Source organism: Colletotrichum scovillei (genome assembly GCF_011075155.1).
Source record: "Colletotrichum scovillei strain TJNH1 chromosome Unknown Contig00011, whole genome shotgun sequence".
Classification (NCBI taxonomy): Eukaryota; Fungi; Ascomycota; class Sordariomycetes; order Glomerellales; family Glomerellaceae; genus Colletotrichum; species Colletotrichum scovillei.
In genome coordinates this window covers 1438943-1462341 of record NW_023336269.1, presented here as the reverse complement: position 1 = coordinate 1462341, position 23399 = coordinate 1438943, and the positions used below count along the sequence as shown (strand labels likewise).

The 23399-nt window shown below is 49.1% G+C and overlaps 6 protein-coding genes across 6 annotated transcripts; 3 read left to right on the top strand and 3 right to left on the bottom strand.

Annotated features, from left to right (window-relative positions):
- Positions 1-269: 269 nt before the first annotated feature.
- Positions 270-6476, top strand: HER10_EVM0008841 (ankyrin unc44; the record flags this gene model as incomplete). Its single annotated transcript, XM_035478349.1, has 2 exons — positions 270-1158; positions 1210-6476. The coding sequence occupies exons 1-2, from the start codon at positions 312-314 to the stop codon at positions 6474-6476; spliced, it is 6114 nt and encodes a 2037-aa protein (XP_035327095.1). The 5' UTR covers positions 270-311.
- Positions 6477-6854: 378 nt separating this feature from the next.
- On the bottom strand, positions 6855-8785 carry HER10_EVM0003023 (cytochrome P450; the record flags this gene model as incomplete). Its single annotated transcript, XM_035472712.1, has 2 exons — positions 6855-7646; positions 7700-8785. The coding sequence occupies 2 exons, from the start codon at positions 8783-8785 to the stop codon at positions 6855-6857; spliced, it is 1878 nt and encodes a 625-aa protein (XP_035326663.1).
- Positions 8786-11505: 2720 nt separating this feature from the next.
- HER10_EVM0005038 (uncharacterized protein) lies at positions 11506-12978 on the top strand (the record flags this gene model as incomplete). Its single annotated transcript, XM_035474664.1, has 1 exon — positions 11506-12978. The coding sequence occupies one exon, from the start codon at positions 11506-11508 to the stop codon at positions 12976-12978; it is 1473 nt and encodes a 490-aa protein (XP_035326827.1).
- A 173-nt stretch (positions 12979-13151) lies between these two features.
- On the bottom strand, positions 13152-14454 carry HER10_EVM0002761 (uncharacterized protein; the record flags this gene model as incomplete). The annotated part of the gene is made up of 4 exons (XM_035472457.1): positions 13152-13540; positions 13593-14036; positions 14081-14204; positions 14260-14454. 4 exons carry the CDS (start codon positions 14452-14454, stop codon positions 13152-13154), a joined length of 1152 nt encoding a protein of 383 aa, XP_035326643.1.
- A 5277-nt stretch (positions 14455-19731) lies between these two features.
- Positions 19732-20996, top strand: HER10_EVM0003291 (alcohol dehydrogenase GroES-like domain-containing protein; the record flags this gene model as incomplete). The annotated part of the gene is made up of 2 exons (XM_035472973.1): positions 19732-20167; positions 20233-20996. The coding sequence occupies 2 exons, from the start codon at positions 19732-19734 to the stop codon at positions 20994-20996; spliced, it is 1200 nt and encodes a 399-aa protein (XP_035326688.1).
- Positions 20997-21266: 270 nt separating this feature from the next.
- Positions 21267-22924, bottom strand: HER10_EVM0003436 (uncharacterized protein; the record flags this gene model as incomplete). Its single annotated transcript, XM_035473111.1, has 3 exons — positions 21267-22057; positions 22112-22683; positions 22743-22924. 3 exons carry the CDS (start codon positions 22922-22924, stop codon positions 21267-21269), a joined length of 1545 nt encoding a protein of 514 aa, XP_035326699.1.
- Between the last annotated feature and the right edge of the window lie 475 nt (positions 22925-23399).

The following is a 23399-nucleotide window of genomic DNA, read 5'->3' as shown; positions in this document are numbered from 1 at the left end:
GGCATCATCCGCAGCCTGCTTCATCAACTGACTGGGGGTGTAGAGAATGAAGATATGACTGGCTGGGTTGTATCACAACTGATAGCCACGTAAACGTACGTATCGGAGGCTCTTCCACTGCGGGGCTCTCCTTTTGTGTGGCCATGTTGATTACGCAGCGGCACAGTCGGTGGTGTTTGCAAGATCAGGCTGCAGATGACAGCCAAATAGTCAAGCCTACCCCTCAGCAATTTCGCTCGAAGTCCTCCCTCTTCAACTTTCTCTGTGAAGAAAGTTGCGTTGCAAGGTCGATAGCAATCAAACCAGGCATCATGCCCGTCCGACAAAAGTCATGGGGCCTTCCTGTAAGGCCCCCGGATCGAACAGCAACGATAAAAGCCGACGAGAACGAGCTTGAACAGCAGAGTAGCGAAGCTGCTGTTAAATACTGGTTATCAGAGGCAGAGAAGCTCCAGCCAGAGCAGCGCCTCTTCGAGCGAGGTGCGGAAGCGGACAGCTACGAAGACTATGTGTCGGACTTGACCCGCGCAGTCCAGAATACCACCAACTCGAGCAAAGTGTCCAGGCTCTCGAGGAAGATGAAGCCGGTTTACGCATTGGTAAAGTCAGTCGCGCCGCTGGTAGCCTCCGCGGACCAAGCCAGCCCATTCCCGTCATCTCTGGTCATTGGAGGGATCACTTGCATTCTGTCAGCCAGCAACCGCGTGGACGACTACCAAGGCAAACTCATTGAGAAGATGGAGGAAATGGTTGACGAGATTGATTCTATCAACCAATATCGCAGAGAAGGGATTTTCCAGGATGATCCTGGAATCAAGGCATGCGAACTAAACCTTGCCACTGATATCTTTCAATTCTGCGTGAGAGTAGCACCCATTTTCTACGATGAAAAGGGGAAGGAAAGAAATGGCCTTTCCGTGGCTATGAAAATGCAATTCAAGGACTTCGACACCAAGTTCGGCGACATCATGGCACATTTTAAACAACACCTTCGTGCTCTGGAGAATCGGAGAGGCTTGATCAACAATCGATGGACCAAAGAAACACATTTCGGGGTCAAAGAAATGGGACTCTTCATGGGTAAAAACTCGCAGGACAAGAAGGAAGCGATGGAAGAAAAGCTACGACAGCAAAAGCAAGATGAGGACAACGAAAGAGGTGAAGTATCGCTCTCAATTCTGCAATTGCTCTATACTGACTACCTGGCAGCGCAAAGACGGAAAGAGTTTCTCGACTGGCTTCCCTTCATTGACTTTGGAGAATTTCACGACAACGCATTTGAGAGAAGTGTTGATGGTACAGGAGACTGGCTCACCAAGAACAACAACTACAAGGCGTGGAGTGACAGTTCATCGTCATCTATGCTGTGGATTCGTGGGAAGCACGGCTCTGGGAAATCCCACTTGGCGTCCTGTATCATCGAAAAGCTATTATTGGAGGCAAAGACTGCTCCGGGCAATGCTGTAGCATTCGTCTATTGTACAACCACACAGTCAAAGACCGAAATGACACTCAACAACCTCTTGGGCTCCCTTCTGAGGCAGATCTGTAGACAGCTACCACCAAGTCGGGATGTCAAAGACTTGATCTCGAAAGACGATTACAGCAGCAAAGACTCTCCTCGGCGAAGCGAACTCAAGAGTGGCATTCTGAAAGCTATCTCGGCATGCCACGCGAGTTCAATCATAGTCGATGGTCTTGACGAATGCAGCAAACTGAACGACAGCCACTTCAAGGAGTTTTGCGATTTCATTGCTAGTCTGGTAGAGAAGTCAGGTGCTGTCACAAAGGTCATAGTACTGAGCAGACCAAATTACGGCGAGATCGACAAGATTATGGGAAATGTCTCCTATATCATAGATGTCGACACAGGCGCCAATCACGACGACATTGAGAGATTCGTATCACAGACTATCTCCGAAATAAATTCAGAGTCCTCGCAAGAAGAACTGCAAGACTTTGAAGAAATCAAGAGCAAACTTGTCAACAATGCCTCAGGAATGTTCTTGTATGTTCGTCTCAAAGTGCGAGATTTTGGAGATCTTGGGAATGCCGAAGATATTAGAGCTTCCTTGGAAGACACCGTTGAAGATCTGAACGATTTGTACGGACAGGCCATCAACTCAGTGCTTGAAAAGCGTACACCCTTCAGAGAAAGAGCACTAATGGCTCTCATGTGGATCACAAACTCTCGTCGCCCATTGTCGAAGATGGAGTTACTCGAAGCTTTATCGCTCAAGCTCAAGCGAAATGGCATCAGAAGTAGCCAGAGGCTAAAGAGCGATTACCAAATCTGCAGACAATGTGCGGATCTCATTACTGAGACTGGGGGCTTTTACTACCTAATTCATGGATCACTCGAAGATTACCTGCTCTCAAATTCTGTCGGCCTTTCTGAGTATCGCGCACTACAATCCCAGGCTCACGCTATCATAGCTGAGGCTTGCCTCAGCTATCTCAACTTTGACGACTTCCAGAAGAATCGTGCGCTAACGCCAAGCGAATTGTTTCAGTTACAACAGCAATATCCCCTGCTGCACTACGCATCATCTCAATGGGGAGGCCATTACAAACGAGCGAGCTTACTCGGAGACAGAGGTTCTGAAATCAGAAAGCTTTCTCTAGAGCTTTTGTCGGTAGATAGCCTTGTCCATTTATGTCTCAAGGTTATCAACTTACATGAACTTGATCCGGAGGATCTCACCCCCGTCGAGGCTTACTTCGACTGGACGCCAACCGCACTTCATCTCATCTGCGCACTCGACCTGAGAAGTCTGGTTGAATCGATACCGCGCTGTGTAGATCTCATTGATCATTTAGATCATATAGGATGGGCTCCAATCCAATATGCTCTGCACTTCAACAGTAAGGATATGTGCATTTGGATATTGGACACTATTCAAGAGAGACAAGACAAGCAAGCGCTGACCGACGAGCTTGTTGGCGATAGATACTGTTTGCTTCATTATGTAGTAGATCGAGATTGGGACCATGCATTGCGGCAGTTGCTTTCCTTCAACTGCGATCCAGATGTTCGGGACGGCTATGGCGAAACACCTTTGCATTGCGCAATACAGCATGGCTGCCATCGTTCTTTTGAGATACTACTTGCGGCGGGTGCAGATGTCACCATCGAGTCAAACGATGGCACAACGCCTCTGATCGAAGCCGTTGACAGTGGCGAGCTGAAGTTTGTCAGAGAAATACTCGCTAAAATCGCAGATGTGGCAAGAGATCCGAGTAGAGCTTCTCCTCTCAACTGGAAGACTCAGCCTGAAAACCTGCACAGGCATGAGCTTATCGACCACAGTCGGCACAATGGCGAGAATGCCTTTTTGCTCAGCTGCGCTCTGGGTCCTGGCTCCATGGTGGAATTGCTCCTCCAACATGGCGCGAATATCAAGGCTTTGAATGCCAACAGTGGAGGCGAAACTGGCCTGCACCTAGCCTGTACCGAAGGTCACATCGATGTTGTTGACGTTTTTCTCTCTCGATGCGAGGCACCTGAACTAGTAAACGCAGAAGATTTCGAAGGCTATACGCCCTTATACAAGACCATCTTCTGTCAAGATCTTGTAATTGCAATCAAACTCCTGGAACATGGAGCACAGCCCAATCACGTCATCAGAAACAAATACACACCTTTGATGTTATCGATTTTTGGAGGGGCGTATGAAATCGCCAAAGCCCTCATTGTCGACTACAAAGTGGATGCCCTCTCACAAACTCACTACGACACCCCGCTACACTGGGCAGCCGATGTTGGATGGTCGCAGATTCTCAAAATCATCCCGAATATGTCCATTTGGTACCAAAATCAGCACCGGAAACATACACCTCTCCACGAGGCAGCTAGGCAAAATCAAATTGAATTCATGAAAGAATTCATAGGCCTGACTTCCACGGCGAATTTAATTCCCCTTGATGAGTCTGGCGGAACACCGCTTCACACGGCTGCTAGAGGCGGTGCCCTAGATGCGGTTAAAATGCTATTGAAGACCGAACCTACCTTACTACATCTCAGAGACGACGAACAATGTCTCCCACTACATTTCTCTGCTAATGAAGGACATCTTTCCTGCACGAAACTCTTGCTAGTGGCAGGCAATATCAACGAGCGCGACGTACACGGCTGCACACCCCTTTGGTACGCCTGTAAAAGTGGACATGAAGACATCGTCCAGCATCTTCTTGAACAGAATGCCAACATAAATCTGTGCGATATGGATGGAGATCCCTCTATCGGTATCGCTATTTTGAACTGCCACGAACGGATTGCGATTTGCCTTCTGGATCGAGGGGCTGAATGCCAGTCAAGGGGATTCAAAGGCAAGACGCTACTCCATCATGCCGCCACCACGGGAAGCCAAGCCATTATTGAGCACCTGCTCAAGGCGGGATGTGATCCGTTAATTGTGGATGATGATGGGGCGACTCCATTGATGAGGGCAGTCTTCGGCGGCTGGCGTGAAGCTGTCTCTTTGTTGCTTTCGGCAGCCCCAGAAGCAGCCCAGATTCTTGGTTGCCAAGGACAAAGCTGCGTGCATATCGCCGCCGGTCAACAATCACCACAAATATTGGAGATGCTGCTTGTCGAAAATCGTCAGCAGCACCAAGTAATAGACAATTTAGGATTGGACGCAATGTGTCATGCCGCAGAACGAGGAGCTACTGCAATGATCGATGTTTTATCCGAGTTCGGAGTTCCAATTGGCGGCATTGCGGGCACTTCTTACAACCCACTGTGGTTGGCAGCGGCTACAGGGTGCTCCCAGTTCCTCCGAGAGCTCCTCAACCACGGGATCAATCTTGAAGAAGATCTAAGACGTTGTTGTGGTCTACGTGGCGCAGATGCGCTTAATATGGCCGCTATGAATGGGAACATGGAAGCAACTTACGTCTTACTACAACTCGGCGCAGATCCAACAACAATAAATCGCTTGGGCCTATCCGCCATTGACTATGCTTTCAGCTTCACGTTCCTTAAGCCGCTTTTCATGGCCTGGCTCCCGACGCCCCGCTCTTTGTCCAGAAAAAACCAGCTGCAAGCTCTGCGGACGGCTATCATCGAAGATTGCAGCGGGTTTACAGATATAGTTGTGGAGGACTTCACAAAGACACATTATATAAGTCTCTTGCGGAATTTGCGGGACGAACTCGTTCTTTTGAACTCAGAGACAAGTCGGCAACAGTTGCAACTCCTTGTTGCCTTACAGTTTCAGGCCACTCCCAGTTTGTTTCGTTGCTTTTACAGATGTGACTGGCGGCCAAAAGAGAACCCTGGCAGCACTTCCTTTCTACATTACGGGAAATTGGATTGCTCTATACTTTGCACTCAATGCCATCAAGACCACATGAGTTATGTAAAGAGTGGCCAGACTCCCTTGCTCATGTTTTTCTTCAATGAGTTGGAGAGGACTACTCTACCTGTACTAGAAGTGCTACAAACCTCGTGGAGTAAACAGGCTTACACGCTTTGGATATGCCTAAATTCCTTGGAGCTCATCACCGATTGGCTCGAAGCAATCACAGAAGCCTATCCGAGGTGTATCAAGAGAAGTAGGTTTTCCGCTCGATTTTCTTTCCTTGATTTCCATGGCTGGAGTTTGGCCGAAACCCTCCAGCGAGTCCAACTGTCTGAGCTATTTCGATACGGAACAAGAGACTGTTCGGAAGTTGATGTGAGAAAACGACAAATCGTTGAAAGCGAACTCAAGGGGGACTTGAGCAAGCTCATTCCATTCGCAAGCCCATACATCGAAATTTCCCATTTTTACGATCCGGGGGACAACTACATCGGATTCCCCGAAACGAGTGCCTCGCCACCCCAAATACGCCGTCATTTTAATGAGCAAGGTCAATTATGCAAGAATATCTTCGAAGAAATATCGGATCATTATGCAGGCCTAGATTTCAGCAGCGTATACAAGGCCACGGATTTCGATTCAAAGGCTTCTCCTCCAAATGAGCCAAACTCGTCAGCTGAGCCATCAGACCAAGAATTCGAATCATACGAGTCATTTGAAGAAGAGTTCGAATCTTATGAGCCGTTTGAAGTCCAGTTCGATACTATGCGTAGGGTACTAGGGCGCGACATCACGAGCTTCCTAGCAATCTTCCTTCCATCTGGTGAAAGGGAATCTATTCTTTACGACAGTGCTGAAGAACTCCTGAGGAAACTGTCACTAGTCTACTTGAAACGCCAAAGGTTGCGTGAAGGAAGCGTGGAATTCAAAAAGACAAGCAATCAGATCGAGGCATACGAGCTTTCATGGCGGCTTGTTCATGCAATTCTGAACATTGAATATACACAGCCGGTTTGGGACTTTTGGCACGAAAGGGTCGCTCGTAAGAATGCGGGATTACAGGATCCAGGAACCAGTCAACAGACTAGAACAGCCAAGCAAGCTTCGGAGCAGAAAGCCGGGTGGTATCCAAGGATGGCTTCCACATATCTATATTCTGAGCTTGGCTGAAACCTGATAGTGATTATACACGACATACATACCATTCTACGCATGAGTTATCGCTTCCTTCATTGAGCCTCCGTTCTCTTACGAGTTGGTTATCATGGCGGAATCGCAATTATGTTTGAAGCTATGTGTTTTTGGCCGAAATCGGATGCACATAGACTAAGGCTAACTTTTGCTGCTTCATAGAAGTAAAATACAGATGATATTGAGGAGGCACAATCTGAATTATTCCTTATTGTCCACTAGCTTCCCCATGGCTGAGGATTGTCTGGAAGATGAACGCAGCACATTGAACATTACAACCTTGAGTACTTAGATCGAAAATCTGCTCCAACTTTTCACAGCCGGATAATCTTCTCAGGGCAGCATGTGATTTGCAGTTCAACCGTCTTCAGCCTTAGTATGCAAGAACTTCGCCCTTCCCCTCTCAACGTTCCCAAGCCGCACATAGTTCTTGATTGGTTTATGAGTCACAACATCCTTGCCCTCATATCCGGACAGGGCCTCTGGACACTTGAGTATTTCAAAATTCCACACGATCAAACTGAGAAGGATTCGCAGCTCCACATACGCAAGCCTCCTCCCAAAGCAACTGCGTCTGCCTTGACCGAAGGCAATTTGGGGCCCAGCTGTAGAGTCAAACTCTAGTCCACTGGCCTCAACTGTTGACACTACGTGGACGTGTTTCTTCTCTGATGGACTTGTGGGAGTAAGCCACCGCTCAGGCTTGAAGTCGGCAATGTCCGCAGGATCCCATTCCGGTACTCTTCCTCTATTCTTCACCGCAATTCGGCACGTCTCGTTCCGCTTTGTCTCGTCAATTTCGTACGCTGGTTTCCGAAGACTGGCTCCTTGTGTGAGACAGAAGATTTGAGTACCTTTTGGAATGGGGTACCCGAGCAGGGCGGTATCGCAAAGAGCTTCTCGCTCTACTAATGGTGCAGTACCGGCACAACGAAGAATCTCTTCCATCGTGGCGTCCAGATAGGGAACTTTGATTTGCATAATTTCCTCTACTGAGGGTGTCCTTGCTTCTCTTGACGCTTCTTTGTATCCTGATTCCATGCAGATACGAAGTCTCGACTGAACCGTCGGGTGGTCTGCTAGCGATTTGAGGCCCCATAGCACGGTAGTGCTGGTTGTATCGTGTCCTCCAGTAAGGATTCCGAATAACTAGTTATCAAGGTCAGCGCTATTTTTAGAGATCCTGAACATTGTATATCTACCTCGTCTCTCATTGTAGGCGAAAGGAAGTCAGGCGCCCTCCCGTCATCTTGAGCGATCTTTCTTTCCCTTTGCACCATCAGGTCCACTGCCGACCGCATCCATGTGTCGTTGTCGCTGTTTGCCAGCTGCCTAGACTTCGCCTTGTTTAGTTCTCCAACAATGAACTCGTTTTTAAGCCTCATCGTCCGGCTGACCGGCGGAAACTTTTCTATAATCTTCCACTTGAGGACGGGCCAGGGCGAGCCATGTAACCGTTCAATGGCAATAGTGACATCAAGGATAGTGGATAGAACCTCGTCGCATTCCACTGAAGGAAACTCGATTGGATCGTCGATGGTTCCAGAGGTTCTCAGCTCGTTCAATTGGGTACTATTGAGGCCTCGAATAAGATCTGCTACAGGTTTTGTAGCGTTGTGTGGGAAGTCGCCGCCAAACGAAAAGGCTGTAACGGCATCCAAAGCTGCGTAGAAGATATCTTCGGACACGTCAAATGGTCTACCGTCAGCTATGCGCGTCTTGTGTCGCCAAAGGTCGATCAGGTTCGTCACGTTCGAGTAGATGGCTGGTGCCGCGACGTCTTGTAAAAAGGGGGGCGACATGAGATCCTGCAATAGTCGTCGGTGCGCTTTCCACTCGTCCCCGAGTTCCAGAGTAATTTGGTGGTTTGGCGTAGGACCTTTGAAAATGTTCTTGATGATTCGTCCGCGATCGAATTCCTTCCGCCGCATGCAGAGATCCTGCATCTCGCGGAAGTCACTCAGTATCACCGCGGGCGGCGACATGGGACGAAGGAAGATCTGGCATACTGGCGAGTCGTGCTGGTCCGCCTGACGTTGCAACCAAGTAGCCAGGTCGCCCGTCTTCAAAACCTCGCTGGCCAGGTCTGGTAGGTCACCGAGGATTCGGCCGAGGGCTTTTGAGTTATACGGGATGCCGGGGATAGGCTTCGGCAGGGCTTTCCGATACAGCCTGTACAAAAGGTAAACGGAAAGTATGCCCGTGAACAGTAGGAAACCATAGGCTTTGCGTGGAGAGATCGTCTCCCTCATGAGATGAGCCGTGTCAGACGAAGTTACGAGAGGCATTATGGCTATGGGTCTTCCAGAAGAATGGCTGCACGAACGCCAAAGTGCCAAACCGGCGTGGGAAGAACCGACAGTTTATACGTGATGTCGCGAAAGTCAGTCTGTCACAGATGGTGATGCCCAAAAGGGCAAACTGTAGTCATTCGGGTTTGAGGACTCGAATTCCTTATGCAGACTCCCGAAGGAACCCAATTTGTCGGGTCTGGGAGGTACCGCAAACGGCATTCGCTGTGGTGATGGAAAGTCGGTAACTAGAAGCGGTTCTTCACGTGCCATAGAAGCTTCCCACCATTGTGCTACGACGTGGATTCCTAAAAAGGCAACCGGCTCATTGCGAGCAGTGTTAGCCGTCAGCTCTATGGGGTGGCACTCAGACCACCACCGCCACCACTTAATTACTGGAAGTTGAGGGCAATCGACGAATCTGTAGCAACGATGCTTTATGAGCCTTGAGAGTACGGCCACCATAAGCCTCGTTACATGTGTGCAGCGACAAGAATACGCAAGACAAAAATCGATAACGGCGAAATGGAAGGTCGTCTGCACAAGGTTTAGCTATGGTTGGCCCCGATGACCATATGTACTTTGGCCTAATGAATGGATCGGGCAATGATTATGTTGGCGATTATGAAGATTGTATGTAAGATTATGCTTAGAATCGTTGCTCAAAAAGGATGAGCTGTTCGAATGCTAAAGTGCCAAGCGTGCGGTGAGTGATTGATCTGCTTATAAGTGCACGTTCACTCCAGAGTCCCACGTACAATCGGGCACTTGAACGCAGGTCAGTTGACGGATGCACGTCGGCGACCGAGGGTGTGGCAAGTGTCAATTTCAGGATGGAACAAGTCATCATGTGTTGTTCACAAACCTCTCAAGTGTTGTCAGTCTGAATTGGCAACGCAGAATTCGTGTAATCACTCGAGAGGAGACTTCCGGGGATGCAGACGGGCGAACTGAAGAACTTAGATGAGCATCATCATCAGGTCGAGTGATTGAAAAGTAACGGCACTCCAAAAGTAAATGGAGCATATTCGGGTCCGATTGGGCAACGCAGCGCTGATAGTATAGCAAGTTCATCATCCCGCGAAAACGAAGTTCAATGTCTCCCTCTCGCAATACTTGCCGGAAAGGAGTCGGACAGAAATAGTGATCTGTGTTGTTACTAATAGAGTGAGGTGTGCTCGACAAAACTGGTAACTGCCAATTTGAGCACTCGCAGAAACTCTGTTCAGTACTTTAGAGTTTCGGTGGCGGCGATGACTATAGGAGCCGAGGGGTTCACCGAGACCGCCGGAAACATGTTCAAAAAGGCCGCTCGTCTCTGGTAAGCTTTCTTCTTAGAGCTGGCTCCGACAGATGACTCCAGTGTCACTTCATTCAATGACCAGTAGGTCGGCTCCGATAAGTCATCATCCGGCCGGTTGTGTCGCCCAAACTTCAAAGTCCGAAGGTTATCATATCGTGAAACTTACTTCCATAATTACGGGGATGCGTATAATAAAAAAACAGTAATCTTGAGGAATGCGCCGACTCGATCAGATATTCTGGGAGTCTGGAGTTTCCGTCAAGCAGCTCACGGGGCCGAATCACCGTAGCGTCCTAGTAAACCACATGCAGCCACCAGATCCGCTACCAATCCAAACGCTCCCAATCTACTCATCTTGTCAACCTTTTTCTATGTTATCTACCACTGCTAAGTTCTGGAGGAAGACATTCGATCTTACGGGTTACAATTTCGAACTGTTGAACATAACTGCCAAACAATTAAGCAGATATCTTAAACATTGCCCACCTGTTCATAAGCATAAGTACTCTAGAGGTCTCCTAACTGTTACCTAGATGATAAACAAATAACCAGCGCATTCAGATATTTCGCAACTTTTTAATTGAAACCAATACAACTAGGCTGACAGGTTCAGTGCCCAACATTTCCGTGCCCCCCTCCTATCCACAAATGGGCATGATCCACATAGTACTCTGTTCCGCTATGAGCATTACTTAGTCCGATATGGTGTAGTGGTCAAGATGATGCCCTCTCATTTATTATTAGCAATTCGAGAGGATAGGCATAGCCCCGAGTTCGATTGTCGGTTTCGGAAACGTGGACATGCGTACTGCGCGGTTTCAATTTGGATGAGCATTTTGTTCAGAGCTGACAATCCTGTCTCGTGCACCTTTTGCAAATGAGGAGTTGCAACACCTTGTTCATTCTCTTTCTCTAATCCTTTTGCGAGCACTTTTCAAAGCTGATGGAAAGGAGATATCTGGTATTTTGGAAAACGATGTCACGATCCTGTCTTCTGTGGGACGTAGTCTGTTCGTAGTGAATGACTCCAAACATCACTTTCTCCGCCCTTTCATTGTTATATATTAGGCTATCTACGGCAAACATTCTCCCAATGTCCCGTTCATTCATGATCTCTTCCCTTTGTGTTCATCCACAGGCCTGAAACTTATAGCTCCGGCTTTTTCTGAACCTGCGTCGGATTTTGCGCCGCCAAGGTTGGAACAGATGGCCAGTGCTTATGGCTGTTCCATGTCTTGTACGGCCCACGCCTCTAGGCTGCCGGACCGCTGCCTAGCGCGTCCCTGCTTTGCACCCTTGTCAAGCCAGGTGATAATTAGAGGTAAAACCAGCGTACGGAGTCCTACTTCAATTCAAAGAACCAATTTTCTAGACACTCTTCCGACCTCGACGAATCTTAACTATCGCGACACCTATGGGTCTTAAGGACATACCCAATGAGATCCTCAATATGATCATCGGGCAACTATTCCGACTGAAAAGTCCCAGGGACCCCGCGAACTTTCGTGAAGTTCGCAAGCACCTTCTCCCCGCCCGCCTCGTTTGCCGACGATGGAATTCTATTGCGACTGAACACCTATATCAAACCTTGGAGCTAGCACACACTGGAACCGTCAACGGAGACGAGAGTGGGTTTGAAGGCTGGAACAAGACTCTCGATCTTGAAGCCGCCAGAAATGCTGCTCAGCGCGTCATCATCCAGAGCTGCTCCAAGAAATCGAGGCAATTTGGAGACTGGGAAGACTGGAAGAATGGAGAGTATGATGCTTTCACATCAGCCATTAAGAGAATCAAACAGTTGCCAAATATCAGAGCTATCGAGCTGCACTTCAGCGAGAAATGCAAAGGCCGGTGGTCCAATTTTCATAACCCGTGGAACGACGTCGAGCCTAGCGAGACCCGACTAGACACACTCAAGGCAGTTTTCGAGGCCATTCGCGAACGCGCAGTTCAGCCTAATACCGAAGTCAGCACAATTCGGTCCTTGACGATTCGAAACCTCCAAAACATGCCGCATCAGGAATTGGTCAACTCTGGTCTTTTCAAAGACGTCGCCAAGAACATCGACAGTCTTCACCTGTTGGTCACAGAGGAGTACAATGAACACGGTCCAGACCGCGATGTATTTATGGAAGAGCGCTTGGAGTTCGAAAGCCATCTGCAGCAACAATTTCTTCCTCACTTCGCGGTCAATCTCACTGCCCTGACTTTGAACTTCCACGAGTGTTGGGGCACCATGCCGGGATACTTTGACGGGGCAGGCCTAGAGTTCCCTCGCCTAAAGACGCTAAACCTGGGAAACTTCGTCATCAGCAACGACCGTCATCTTGACTGGGTTCTCTCACAGAAATCGCTTGAAACTTTGCATCTGGACAGCTGTCATATTGTTTCCCACATTCAGGTTGACACCGAGGAAACCAAGGAGTGGGATCTTCACAAGGAAGATTGGCAGCGTCTGCCCAAAGGCTCGTACGGCATATCGCATGACAGTGCCGAACTCTACAGGTTCGATGGGACGTGGGAGTCTACTTTCGATAAGATCCGCAACAACCTTCCCCACCTCAAGGACTTTCGCTTTGATGCACAGTCTTACGGACTTCACTTTCTCCATCCCTCGAGGATCGGCACCGTGCTGCACCCGAGTCGGTACATCAACTTCGACGCAGGAATCTGTCCTAGTCCATGGTTGACTTCAGATAGTGAGACTGGTGAGATGTACTTTGGAGACGACGAGTGTTCTATGAACCGCTCCGAAGAAACAAAGGAGGGCGACAGCAGAGCGTTCAGCGATCTTCTCAGTGCTTGCAATGAGAGGCATGAAGAGTGCGAGGTACAAGTGACGACAGGGCGATACCCATATCGCGCCGAAATTCAGAACAGACAATAGATACGGCAAATTGGAAGAATCCCATGAAGACTTAAGACTTTTCATAGCATATATTGATCTGAGCTACAAGACTCTAAGTGCTGTCGTTTTCCATTTCAAAAACACACGGCTATATATGCAGAAGAAAATTTTGTAACATGAATGCATGCTTGTCACGAACACCGTCTTTTCGCTTAGCTGTACCAAACAACATTAGCCGGTCCCGATGCCAATGCCAGGTGCGCGACAGCTGCCGCAGTCGTAGATGAGCCAGTAGCGTCGATCTTCCATACTTCCAGGAAGTTAGAGCCGCTGTCCGTAATGGCAAAGTAATCCTCGCTGAACTTAGCGGGAGAGACGGCATTGGCAGAGCCACCGCTGTTCGTGGTAGGGGTGAGGAACAGCTGCTCGGTGATGGCGCCGGTGGTGCTGTCGAGAGAGAAAGCGGAAACGTAGCCCGGGACACCGACGGTGCGGGAGCGGGTGGCAGCAATCAGGTACTTGGGCGCGGTGGCGCTAGCGTTGCTGCTGGGGATGGAGAACATGACTTCGTCGGCCCAGTAGGACGACGTGTTGGTGTAACCTGACGAGTTGTTAGCTGGTACTTCTGGAAAGGTCTTCACTTGAATTCATACCTGAGGGCAAGAGAGAGTAGGTGGTGTTGGTGAAAGTCAGCTTGCCGGTAGTCGTGTCGCGTTTGTAAGACGCGATGGAGTTGGCCTCCTCATAGACGACATAGACCCAGTTGCCATTGGGGTGCACGGTCAAGTGTCTGGGGTTGGATCCCTCGGCTGCGGCAAGGTACTGGACTTCTGTAACCTCTCCAGTGGTGTTGTCATAGGAGTGAGCCCAGACGGCGTTGCCCATGTCATCGGCGGAGTAGATGAAGTCGTTGTTGGGGCTCATCCATGTTCCGTGGACACCTCCGGCGCTGTCATATGTGACATTCGCAGTGGCCTCCTGAAGCACACCAGCGTCATCGACGGTGATGGCCAGGCTTGAGCAGCCACCTCCATAGGGAGTCCCGAAAACAGTGTAAGGAGAGGCAGAGGAAGACGTGATGTAGTTGGCGTTGCTACCTATTTACTGTAAGTAACAGCCTCATCTCAAGACATGCTAATACTTTGGGGGTGCTCACAGTCTGAAGACAAGCTGACGTTGCTGCTGTACGTCAAGCTGAGGTCGTCTGTGATGGCGTAGCTCTGGAAGTAACCAGTCGTACCGACATAAAGGTTCTTCAGGCGGGACTATCGTCAAATTGTCAGTATTCGGCCTGGTTGTCGCATTCTTAGGTATGCTTACATCGATGTGAATCCACTTGGAGCCCGAGCTCGCGTCTGTGCTGATATTGTTCTTCAAGGTGAGCGACTCTGTCTGGTCATCGAATTCGACACCGACAATAGTGCTGCCGGAAAAGAAGCCCGAGAAGAAGTAATGACTGTCGGCCAGGGCCGGAGCAGCGGCTGCCGCGATCGAAAGTAATTGGAACGAGCGCATGTTGTAGGGCTTTGGCAGATCTGCAGATGGGATGAACAGGCATGGAAAGACAACCACAGACGAGACCGATCTTGGCACATTTAAACATCAATTTGTAGAAACGCCTTTACAGCTAAGATGACGACTCCCGAAGGCCTCTATCCCGCCGGCGGGAGACTGTCCACATCACGAAGATGCTCAGCCCCATATCAGGGGGCCGTTGCGCGGCTCAATAAAGTATACCAAGCTTTTTGGCATGGGGGACGTATGCCCATGGGTTAGCAAATGCCGGTATGGAGCATGGAGAACAGCAGCCAGTGGCGGTGGAGAAAAAACATGGAGTCATGGACAAAGGGTTGACGTTGGTAGCGGTAGAGAAGGCCTCGCGTTCTCTGCAAATGCCAAGAATAGTTTCAGAGTGTGGCTCAATACCAGAGCTGACGAAATTCAAGGGGCCGGTCCTACCATCCTATGAGCGACTACGCCTATATTCTGACAGGCGCACGCGTAATCCCGAAAAGCTGGCCAAGCCGTATTCAGTAAAAGTCGGGTCGGGATCTCCATTTTTTGATGGGGGAGAAATTCGTCCCGCGACTAGGCAATGCTTGTTTCAATCTAAGTGCCGCTGGTGGACGAGTCCGGGCTCAATGTTTTCCCTAATTTGTTAGAGTTCATCCTGTTTACTGCCCACATTCCGTGCCACGGCTCTGGTAATAATTGTCTGGCGGGATCCACGGAGCTGACCCCTACAGAAAGCCGGAAGTGCCGACTTTAGATCATCTCCAGAGAACCTGCTAGCTACGCATTCGGGATGTATTCGAACCGATCTGAAGATTGGAAGAGCATTTATGCCGCCTCGCCGTCCTGTCATAGTCAAACTCATCTTGAGTAAAAAGCTTTTTCTATTGAACGAGGTCTCAGTGCGAAGTGCAGACACTCATGACACCAGCCAAGCCTTTATTTCATCATCTCGGCTCTCTTTCTTGTAAATTGCTTGTTAACACCGTATTTACAATAAGCACTTGGCAGCTCAAGTTTACTATTCCGATCCCTTTAGAAAGAACTCAAGATCGGCGCACTTCGTTCAGCTCATTCCATTCTCTACAGGCTTGGTACTGACTAGTTTCTAGGGCGCCTAGATGATGAATCTAGGAAATCTTTAGGTGAACGAACGACTAGAATTTTAGCATTCCATTTCGGTTTGACTGCAATTCCCAACCGACCTGAAAAGTTATGACCGAATGTCAGTTCAATCACTAGCTCGACCATCCACGCCGATGCTTTTGAAGACACCTTGAACCAACCAGGCTCTACCGGCTTCAGTAACCATTAATTCAAGGCTACCTGGAATTAACGTGCAAAAAGTGGAAATACCCCCACGGGTTGAATGTGACAATTGTAATGATCCCTCAAAATCGGCATTTCCCCAAGTCTCAGGTTAGTAAAGATCGCTACCAAAAGCCTTGCTTGATATGAGTTCTGTAGGATCGGACAGCCTCATTATGTTGGTCGAGGCACACCGACGCTCAATTGTGCAAAGCGATTCGTCGAATCAATAAAATGAACATGCGCGCTGCAATATTTCGGCTAGCAACATGCTGCATAATCATGGAACAAGCAGCAATATTGCATGCGATAAGGTCCATCCGGAGTGAAAGTGCACTTTTGTCAGCCTGATTTTGATTTACCCCTGTTATGCAGTGAGCTCGATCCGCCTCGCCGCTGGCCATCCTCGATGAACTTCTTCTTCTTAAAGTCCAAGATCTGGGTATTCCGAATATCGTTTTGATGGCGATGAGCTCCTTGCTAAGCCTTGGAAATTTGACGGGGCAATGGAGGAGTGCATGTTCAGAAAGCACTTGGCGAAATGTCGCCATGTAACTGAGGCAACGACTTATCTCACGCTCTACAACTACTCGGCATGTCCCTCTCCCCATTGATACGTTTTCTTGCGTCAATATCCTGACCGTTCTGGCTTGACTTAGGATTCATGTTTGAACGCACTGAAAGAGGGAGATTTGACTCTTGACAACCTCAATGACTTTCTATACGAGCAGGTAAGACTTTTGGCTCCCTCCAAGTCTCTGACTCCTCTTACCAGCCATGCTTTTTCTACAAGAAAAATACCTAGCACTAAAGATTGAAGGGCGAGTTCCATCCACCGGTCGCAGAAGAAGAGGGAGACAAACTTTCGAGCAAGCTTCGTTTGATGTCAGGACAGACTTTCATTAGCGAATGCCACATTGACTAACATCGCGATATAGCATTCAAAAGGATGCCAAGGATTTGGAAACATTCACACCGTTGAAGATTCCACTGCCACCAGCACATTACGAGCAAATGCTCAAATGCCTACGGCTCCCGCTACACGCCGTCGAATTGACCACCTTTCTTGGACCTCTCTTCTGGTACAGATATGTTCTTCTTGAAGACGATGATCCCCACCTTCGTAAGCTTTCATACCTTACACTCACAGGCTTTAAGCTCTCGACTCATGTCATCTTTAGAGATGGTCTTTGGGAAGCATGATAGCCGCAAGAAGACCGGAACCCGTGGCTGGGAACTGATTCTATCATATTCTTTCAAGCGACGCGAGACCACAGGCTTCGTCAAATGGACACCTACCGCCGATATCGTTGAGTGCTTATCAAACTTGCGAGATTGTGTTCTTGACATAAGTCATCCACTTCTCATCCCCAGCATCATCATGTCTGACCTCGTAGCGACATCTGACGAAGTGAAACAACGAGAAGCCCGGACTAGCATTCGGCAACTAGAAAAGGCAATCAGTGTCAATGACGATACAACAGGCTTTTACTACTCAAAGGACGGCACCATCGACTTACGCACAGTCGCAAGTGATCTTACAGAACACCACAGAAGAATTCTTCATAGACCACCCAAACTTTACTCCAAGGTCATTGATGCTTTGGAAGCTGCCACAGATTGCTTCTGGGCACATATCGACCCTACTGACAAGACCAAAGCGTTGGATCGGCTCCATGCGACTTTGAAGGACCGTTTCCATTGCCACAGAGTGCGACTCGTCGGGTTGGAGAAATACGTTTCCATATCTGTGGAACGCTTGAATATCCAAAGAAGCATAATCAGAGATATACCCACTCATTATGTACCTCTAGCTAGTAAGGGTCGCGAAACGTTTACTAACAAGAAGTACCCTAGGTTTCTTTCATTACGGCCGAGATTGCACAGAAGGATGCGAAATTGAACCTCAAAATAGCAGGAGATCAGAGAAAAATAGCTCATGCTAGTAAGAGCGATAGTCAGGCAATGAAGGCCCTTTCTCTTCTCGGTGCTGCTTTTCTGCCTGGCACATTCATCGCCTCCATTTTCAGCATGTCATTTTTCGACTTCCAGGCTCGTTAGTATCAGCGCCATATTACTTGTTTCCGCAGTGTTCAATACTGATAATTTCATGATAGAAGCTCATGTTTCGTCCAAAATTTGGATCTACTTCGCGTTTATGGTCCCGTTGACCACGGCTGTCCTTCTTGGTTGGCTTTTCTGGGATCATAAGCGAAGAAGATCGCAGCACTTGACAAGGTCATCTGCCAATAACAGCGGCTCTGATACAGAGAAGGCAATTATGTTTGAAATATCCAAGAGAGCGTAAACAGACTCGTCAGTTGTGTTCACTAGCCTCTAAAGGCCGTCGTTCTGTTTACACGCTGCGAGAAACATACCTCAGTTCAAAATCATCTGGGAATTTCCCTATCTTTTCGGTCGCATTTGTCCGATTTCTCAGATACAGTTACTCAAAATTTCAAGCCCACAGGCAGTTCACTTTGCGCCTGTCTTTGCGACTATGAACGTGAACCTCAAGGTCATCATCAATCGAGACCTGCGGTCGGGAGTGGGGCTCGCGGGTGACTTCGGGCCCGTATTTAAGTCGGAGCCGGGAAGGCCGGCTGGATTAAACGCTGCGCTCTTGCCGATGATAGCTGCAACTAATGACAGAACGTTTGCAAGTAAGCGATGGGGTCTTGCAATGTACACGCCAGCTCGTGCTGCCTCTTTGAGCTGTAGGCATTGAACATTTGTTCACATCGGGGCATTCCATTACAAAAGAGACTAGGCGTAGTAGAATAGGGATGTTGCATAATTGGAACGCGCAGCAGTGGCGACGACGATGTAAGTACAGAAGGCCAGCACCTTATCTCATCGGAGTTCCCCGTTACCTGCGAATCGATACATCGTATCGAATCGAGCCAGCCGCCGAATTTATGCAGCACAAATGGGAATGTGTGAGGTTCGGATACAGAGAAGGAGCTGAGGGTATTGAATAATCTGCCCAGGGTCGGTGGGCTTGTAGGCTTGTTCCATCTTGGCGATGAAAACAACAGTCCAGCACAGCCACGATGATGGCATAACCGCGTATGCTATCCGAGCTACAAGAGAGAACTCCACACCTAGTACACGGCACCGACCGCTTCACTTCCGTCTGCCCTGCGCAAAAGATCTGATCTTCACGCAGTACAACCAGCCAGCTTTTGGAATAATAATACTCTACGACATTCTTACCTTTGAGCCCGAAGAAGGTAAAGCCTTTGAATCGCCCAGTCCGGCTCGGCTGCCGATCATATTGGAGTTGACTTCCGAGGGTTGGCATGAATAGCGAACAGCAAGAAACGGACTTCGGGAATCGGCGCAGCTTTCGGGCAAATAATACCTTGGTTCGTTCATTTAGATTCGGGCAACCCGATGTGGGGGGATCGAAATTTCATCCCAATATCTTCAAGTTTCCACAAGGAGTTGTTCTGGCAAGCAATGTTTCCTGTTTACCTACAGCGGCTATGAAAGACGGCTGCAAGGATCTATGCGGTCGTCCAATGGGATGCCCTTCTATGCTCGATTCACCTTGTATTAGGGCAAGTGGGCCATTGCCAAATGCGATACCGAGCGAACTACCGCGCTGACATGTTGAACTAAGCTTGGGTTGATATATGCTTAAATCCGGAGGTGGGTACGGCCTCGGTCCGTTCTCACCCTCGATGGCACCATCACTATCAGTGGACAAATGATAGAATCACATTTTTGGACGTGTATCATTCGTCGCCAAGAACAGCTACTGCTGCCGCGTCATGCCAATGCAGACGTCGCTATGCTCTGCAGATCATGAGCCTCAAGTTGACTTCCGAACCTCCGAGGACAAGCGCCGAACAGACCGAGGTTTGTTCACTATTTAATATCAAATGCTGCCTGGCTGGTGGGCCGAAAATATCAATCAACCATCATTGACAGCTCCTTACCTCGAGAAGACGTCTCAACTTGAACGCCATGTCGCTTAGCCTTCTCAACAGCACCATGCGCGCTGCCGTCATGACGGGGCCGTATCAAGTTCATATCGATCAGTTCCCGATGCCACGCATCATCAATACGACTGATGCAGTAGTTCGTATCACAACTTCGGCGCTTTGTGGTTCAGACCTCCACCGATATCATGGCTATGTGGGAGGGGAGCCACCATGGGCGCTAGGTCACGAAGCTAGTATGGACCTACTCCTCGGGCAAGAGGATGTCCTATTAAACCACATGAAAGCTAACAGTTGTACAGTGGGATACATTGAGTCCATCGGTAGTGGTGTATCTTCTTTGGAAGTAGGGCAATATGTCATCATTCCAGATAATGGCGCCACTGGACACATTGATATGGGAGTTGCGACTGGACCTCGAATGGGCCTACCCTTTGGAGGTCTTAACGGAGGTCTCCAAGGTACTTACGCTCTCAGATTCTTCTCAAAAGCCCTCGAATCTTCGTTACTAATGATGATTGACCAGCTCCTTACGCCCGAGTACCGTTCGCTGATATGGCTCTTATCCCCGTCCCCCTGACCGCCGAGACCACCAACACCAGCATCGAACAAGACTACCTGACCGTCTCCGATGTCTTCTCCACCGGATGGATCGCTGTCACTAAGTCTGGTTTTGAGCCCGGTGACACTGTTGCTGTCTTTGGTGCCGGTCCTGTAGGCCTGCTCGCCGCGTACTCCGCCATACTTCGCGGTGCATCTCGGGTGTACAGCGTAGACCATGTCCCCATGAGACTCGAGAAGGCCGCATCCATCGGAGCCGTGCCAATCAACTTCATGGACAGCGATCCCGTACAGCAAATTCTCGCATACGAGCCTGGTGGTGTCATCCGGGCCGTCGACGCTGTCGGCATGGAAGCCATTACTGCCAACGGTACAATGCAGCAAAACATCGTGCTGAATCAGATGGTCGAACTTGTCGCTTCAGGTGGCGGGATTGGCCAGATTGGAATCTACCTGGCCCAACTAAACACTGGTTTGGCTCCGAATGCAGAGAGAATTACGCCGGAAGTCTCGTTTCCCCTCACCCAATTCTTTTCGAAGGGTATCAGATACGAAGGTGGTATCGCAGATCCCGAGACTGTCGCTGGGGAGCTCGTCAACTTGATTTCCAGAGGTATTGCGAAACCAGGCTTCGTGGCTAGCGCATCTATCGACATTGAGGAAGTCCCTACATACTATGAGCGGTTGAGCAATCAACAGGAGCTCAAGGTATTCATCAAGTTCCCTTGAATAATGAACTCGATGACCGACTAGCCTGTATAAATGGGCTGAGTGCATCTGCAGGATATCCCAGCACCCTTTCTGTACTTGGAGTCACGGGTTGTGTCCATCCTCTCGACATTTAGACTCAGAGAGTTTACTAGCCAGGAGGCGACGGGCTTTGCGGAAGCACAGATTTCAAGAGGACGGTTTATCTGACTAGAGGTTGCTCTCACTAAACTTCAATTTCTTGTACATATTACGTAGTTGGAATAACTTGAGACTAGCTGCCTGTTCTCATCAAGACTTATCTATGACCAGATCCAAAATTGTAAGATTTGGCCCAGTCCATCTCTTCCCTTTGATGAACCACAGACCTACTGCAACCAGCAGGACGAAGACCATGACTGGTCCGCAATAATTCATGTTCTCTGCAGTTACAGGAATCGTCGAAGGGAAAGGTAGGAATACAATGACATAAAGGGTGTAAACCAAGGCAAATGAGTTGATGTAAAGACCGAAGCGACCAAGGTTCCACTCTCCTAGTTCAACACCTCCTTTGGAAGAGAAACGAGCGTACAACATGCTGCTGATTGCGATCGCATAGCTGAGGTAGAGAGCCATGGATGAGAGGGAAGTGATAGCGCCAAAAGCAACATAACTCGAACTTCCAATGTTGAGAAGACAAAGAGCACAAACAATGAACACCGTGACGATAATGGCGCGAATCGGTACACGGTGCTTTGGGTGGACGTATGCCAGATAAGCAGGCATGCCTCCGTCCCTGGACCAGGCCCAAGTGAGACGGGATACGGAGGAAATGTTGGCCAAGTTGACGCTAAAGGAAACAACAAAGAGGCCGGTGATCATGGCCGTCGTGGCGCCCTTGGAACCAGTAATGCTGAGAAGAATGGTGAGAATTGGGCTGGCTGAGTTGAGAGCATCGTCAATCGAGCCCATTGAGACGAGAATGACGCAGACCATGATGAAGCCAAGGCATCCGTTCATGAAGATGGACCAGAACATGGCGCGAGGGACCGCAAACTTGGCCTTTCGGGTTTCCTCGCTCATGTGAATGGCACTGTCGAAACCTGGACAGATTGTTAGTTGAAACGTTGGAGTATCTTTGAAAGATTTGGTCATACCGGTGAAACTCCAAACACAGGTCAGCATGCCGAGATTCCAAGCAATGAACGTATCCGTCCATCCAGACGCAATGTTGGTTTCCAAGAAGAAGCTGCTCGAGTGTCGAGTCCCCATCACGGCCAAAACCACGACAAAGACGACGAACAAGCAGACATGAAGGACTCCAGCCACAAGCTCAACCCACGGGATCACTCTAAAGCAGTACGTGTTCATCAAACCCTGAATAATGCACATGGCGATGACGAGCACCGAGGTGTGCCAACCTCCCGGCACATAGTCGGGATGGTTCAGCTCAATCATAGACTCTAGGAGGATGATGGTGACGTTCGCGATGCCAGCAAGGAGCGACACATAACCAAACCACGTCGACCATCCCTGGATCCAGGTAGCGAAGCGCTTGACGCGTGCGGGGGCGAGGTGGAACGTCCAGTGGTACTGGGCACCGGCGACGGGTTGGATCGAGGCCATCTCGCCCAACGAAGCGGCTTGTGCGATGGCTCCGCAAAACACTATGACGAAGCTGAAGATGAACGTTTGAGGGCCGCCATTGTAGAGTGCAAAGTACATGTTTCTTGGGATTCGGTTAGACCAAGGCCGAGAATCTCTTGAGTGAATCGGCAATTTACTTACGTGCACATGCCTTCCCATAAGGCCATGTAGGTCAACGAAAATGCGAAGAGCTGGGAGAAGGAGAACACTCTCCGCGTCCGCGTCTGGTTGTAGACTTCGGATCCATGTTTTGACTCGTTTGCGTCAATCTGACTGGCGTCTTTGGCGGTGGGCTCCAGCTCGATTGCTTCTGTGGGAGCCATGATGAGATGCTCGACAGACCAATTGAGGCAGAATTGGAAGGGAAGTCAACAACAAGAAAGCGTTCTGAGCTTTCTGGATGTAAAAACAAGGATGAAGTATATGCTTTCGATCCTCGGCACAGGAAAGAGTCTCTTCAAGGGGTCGAGTTGGGTAAAATCAGAAAAGCCGGGCAGCACCTCCACAGCCTTGGCCAAATGTTGCACCATATGCACATAATTATCAGCAGGTGTAACCACAGACAAGAGAAATCTGAGACAATAACCCTAGTAGCCGCAGTAAGCTGGCAGATAGATGGGCCACTCTGAATATGGGAAATGATTGGTGAAGGGAGTCTACAGTTACGGCTGGCTGATGAAAATCAAAACCAACGAGGATTTAATCAAAATTTCGGACTAGGTTCCGCTGAATATGCATGTTGAAGCAAACACCGCTTCCTTGATGGGAACTGTTACCGACCAACAGGTGGCCTCCGCG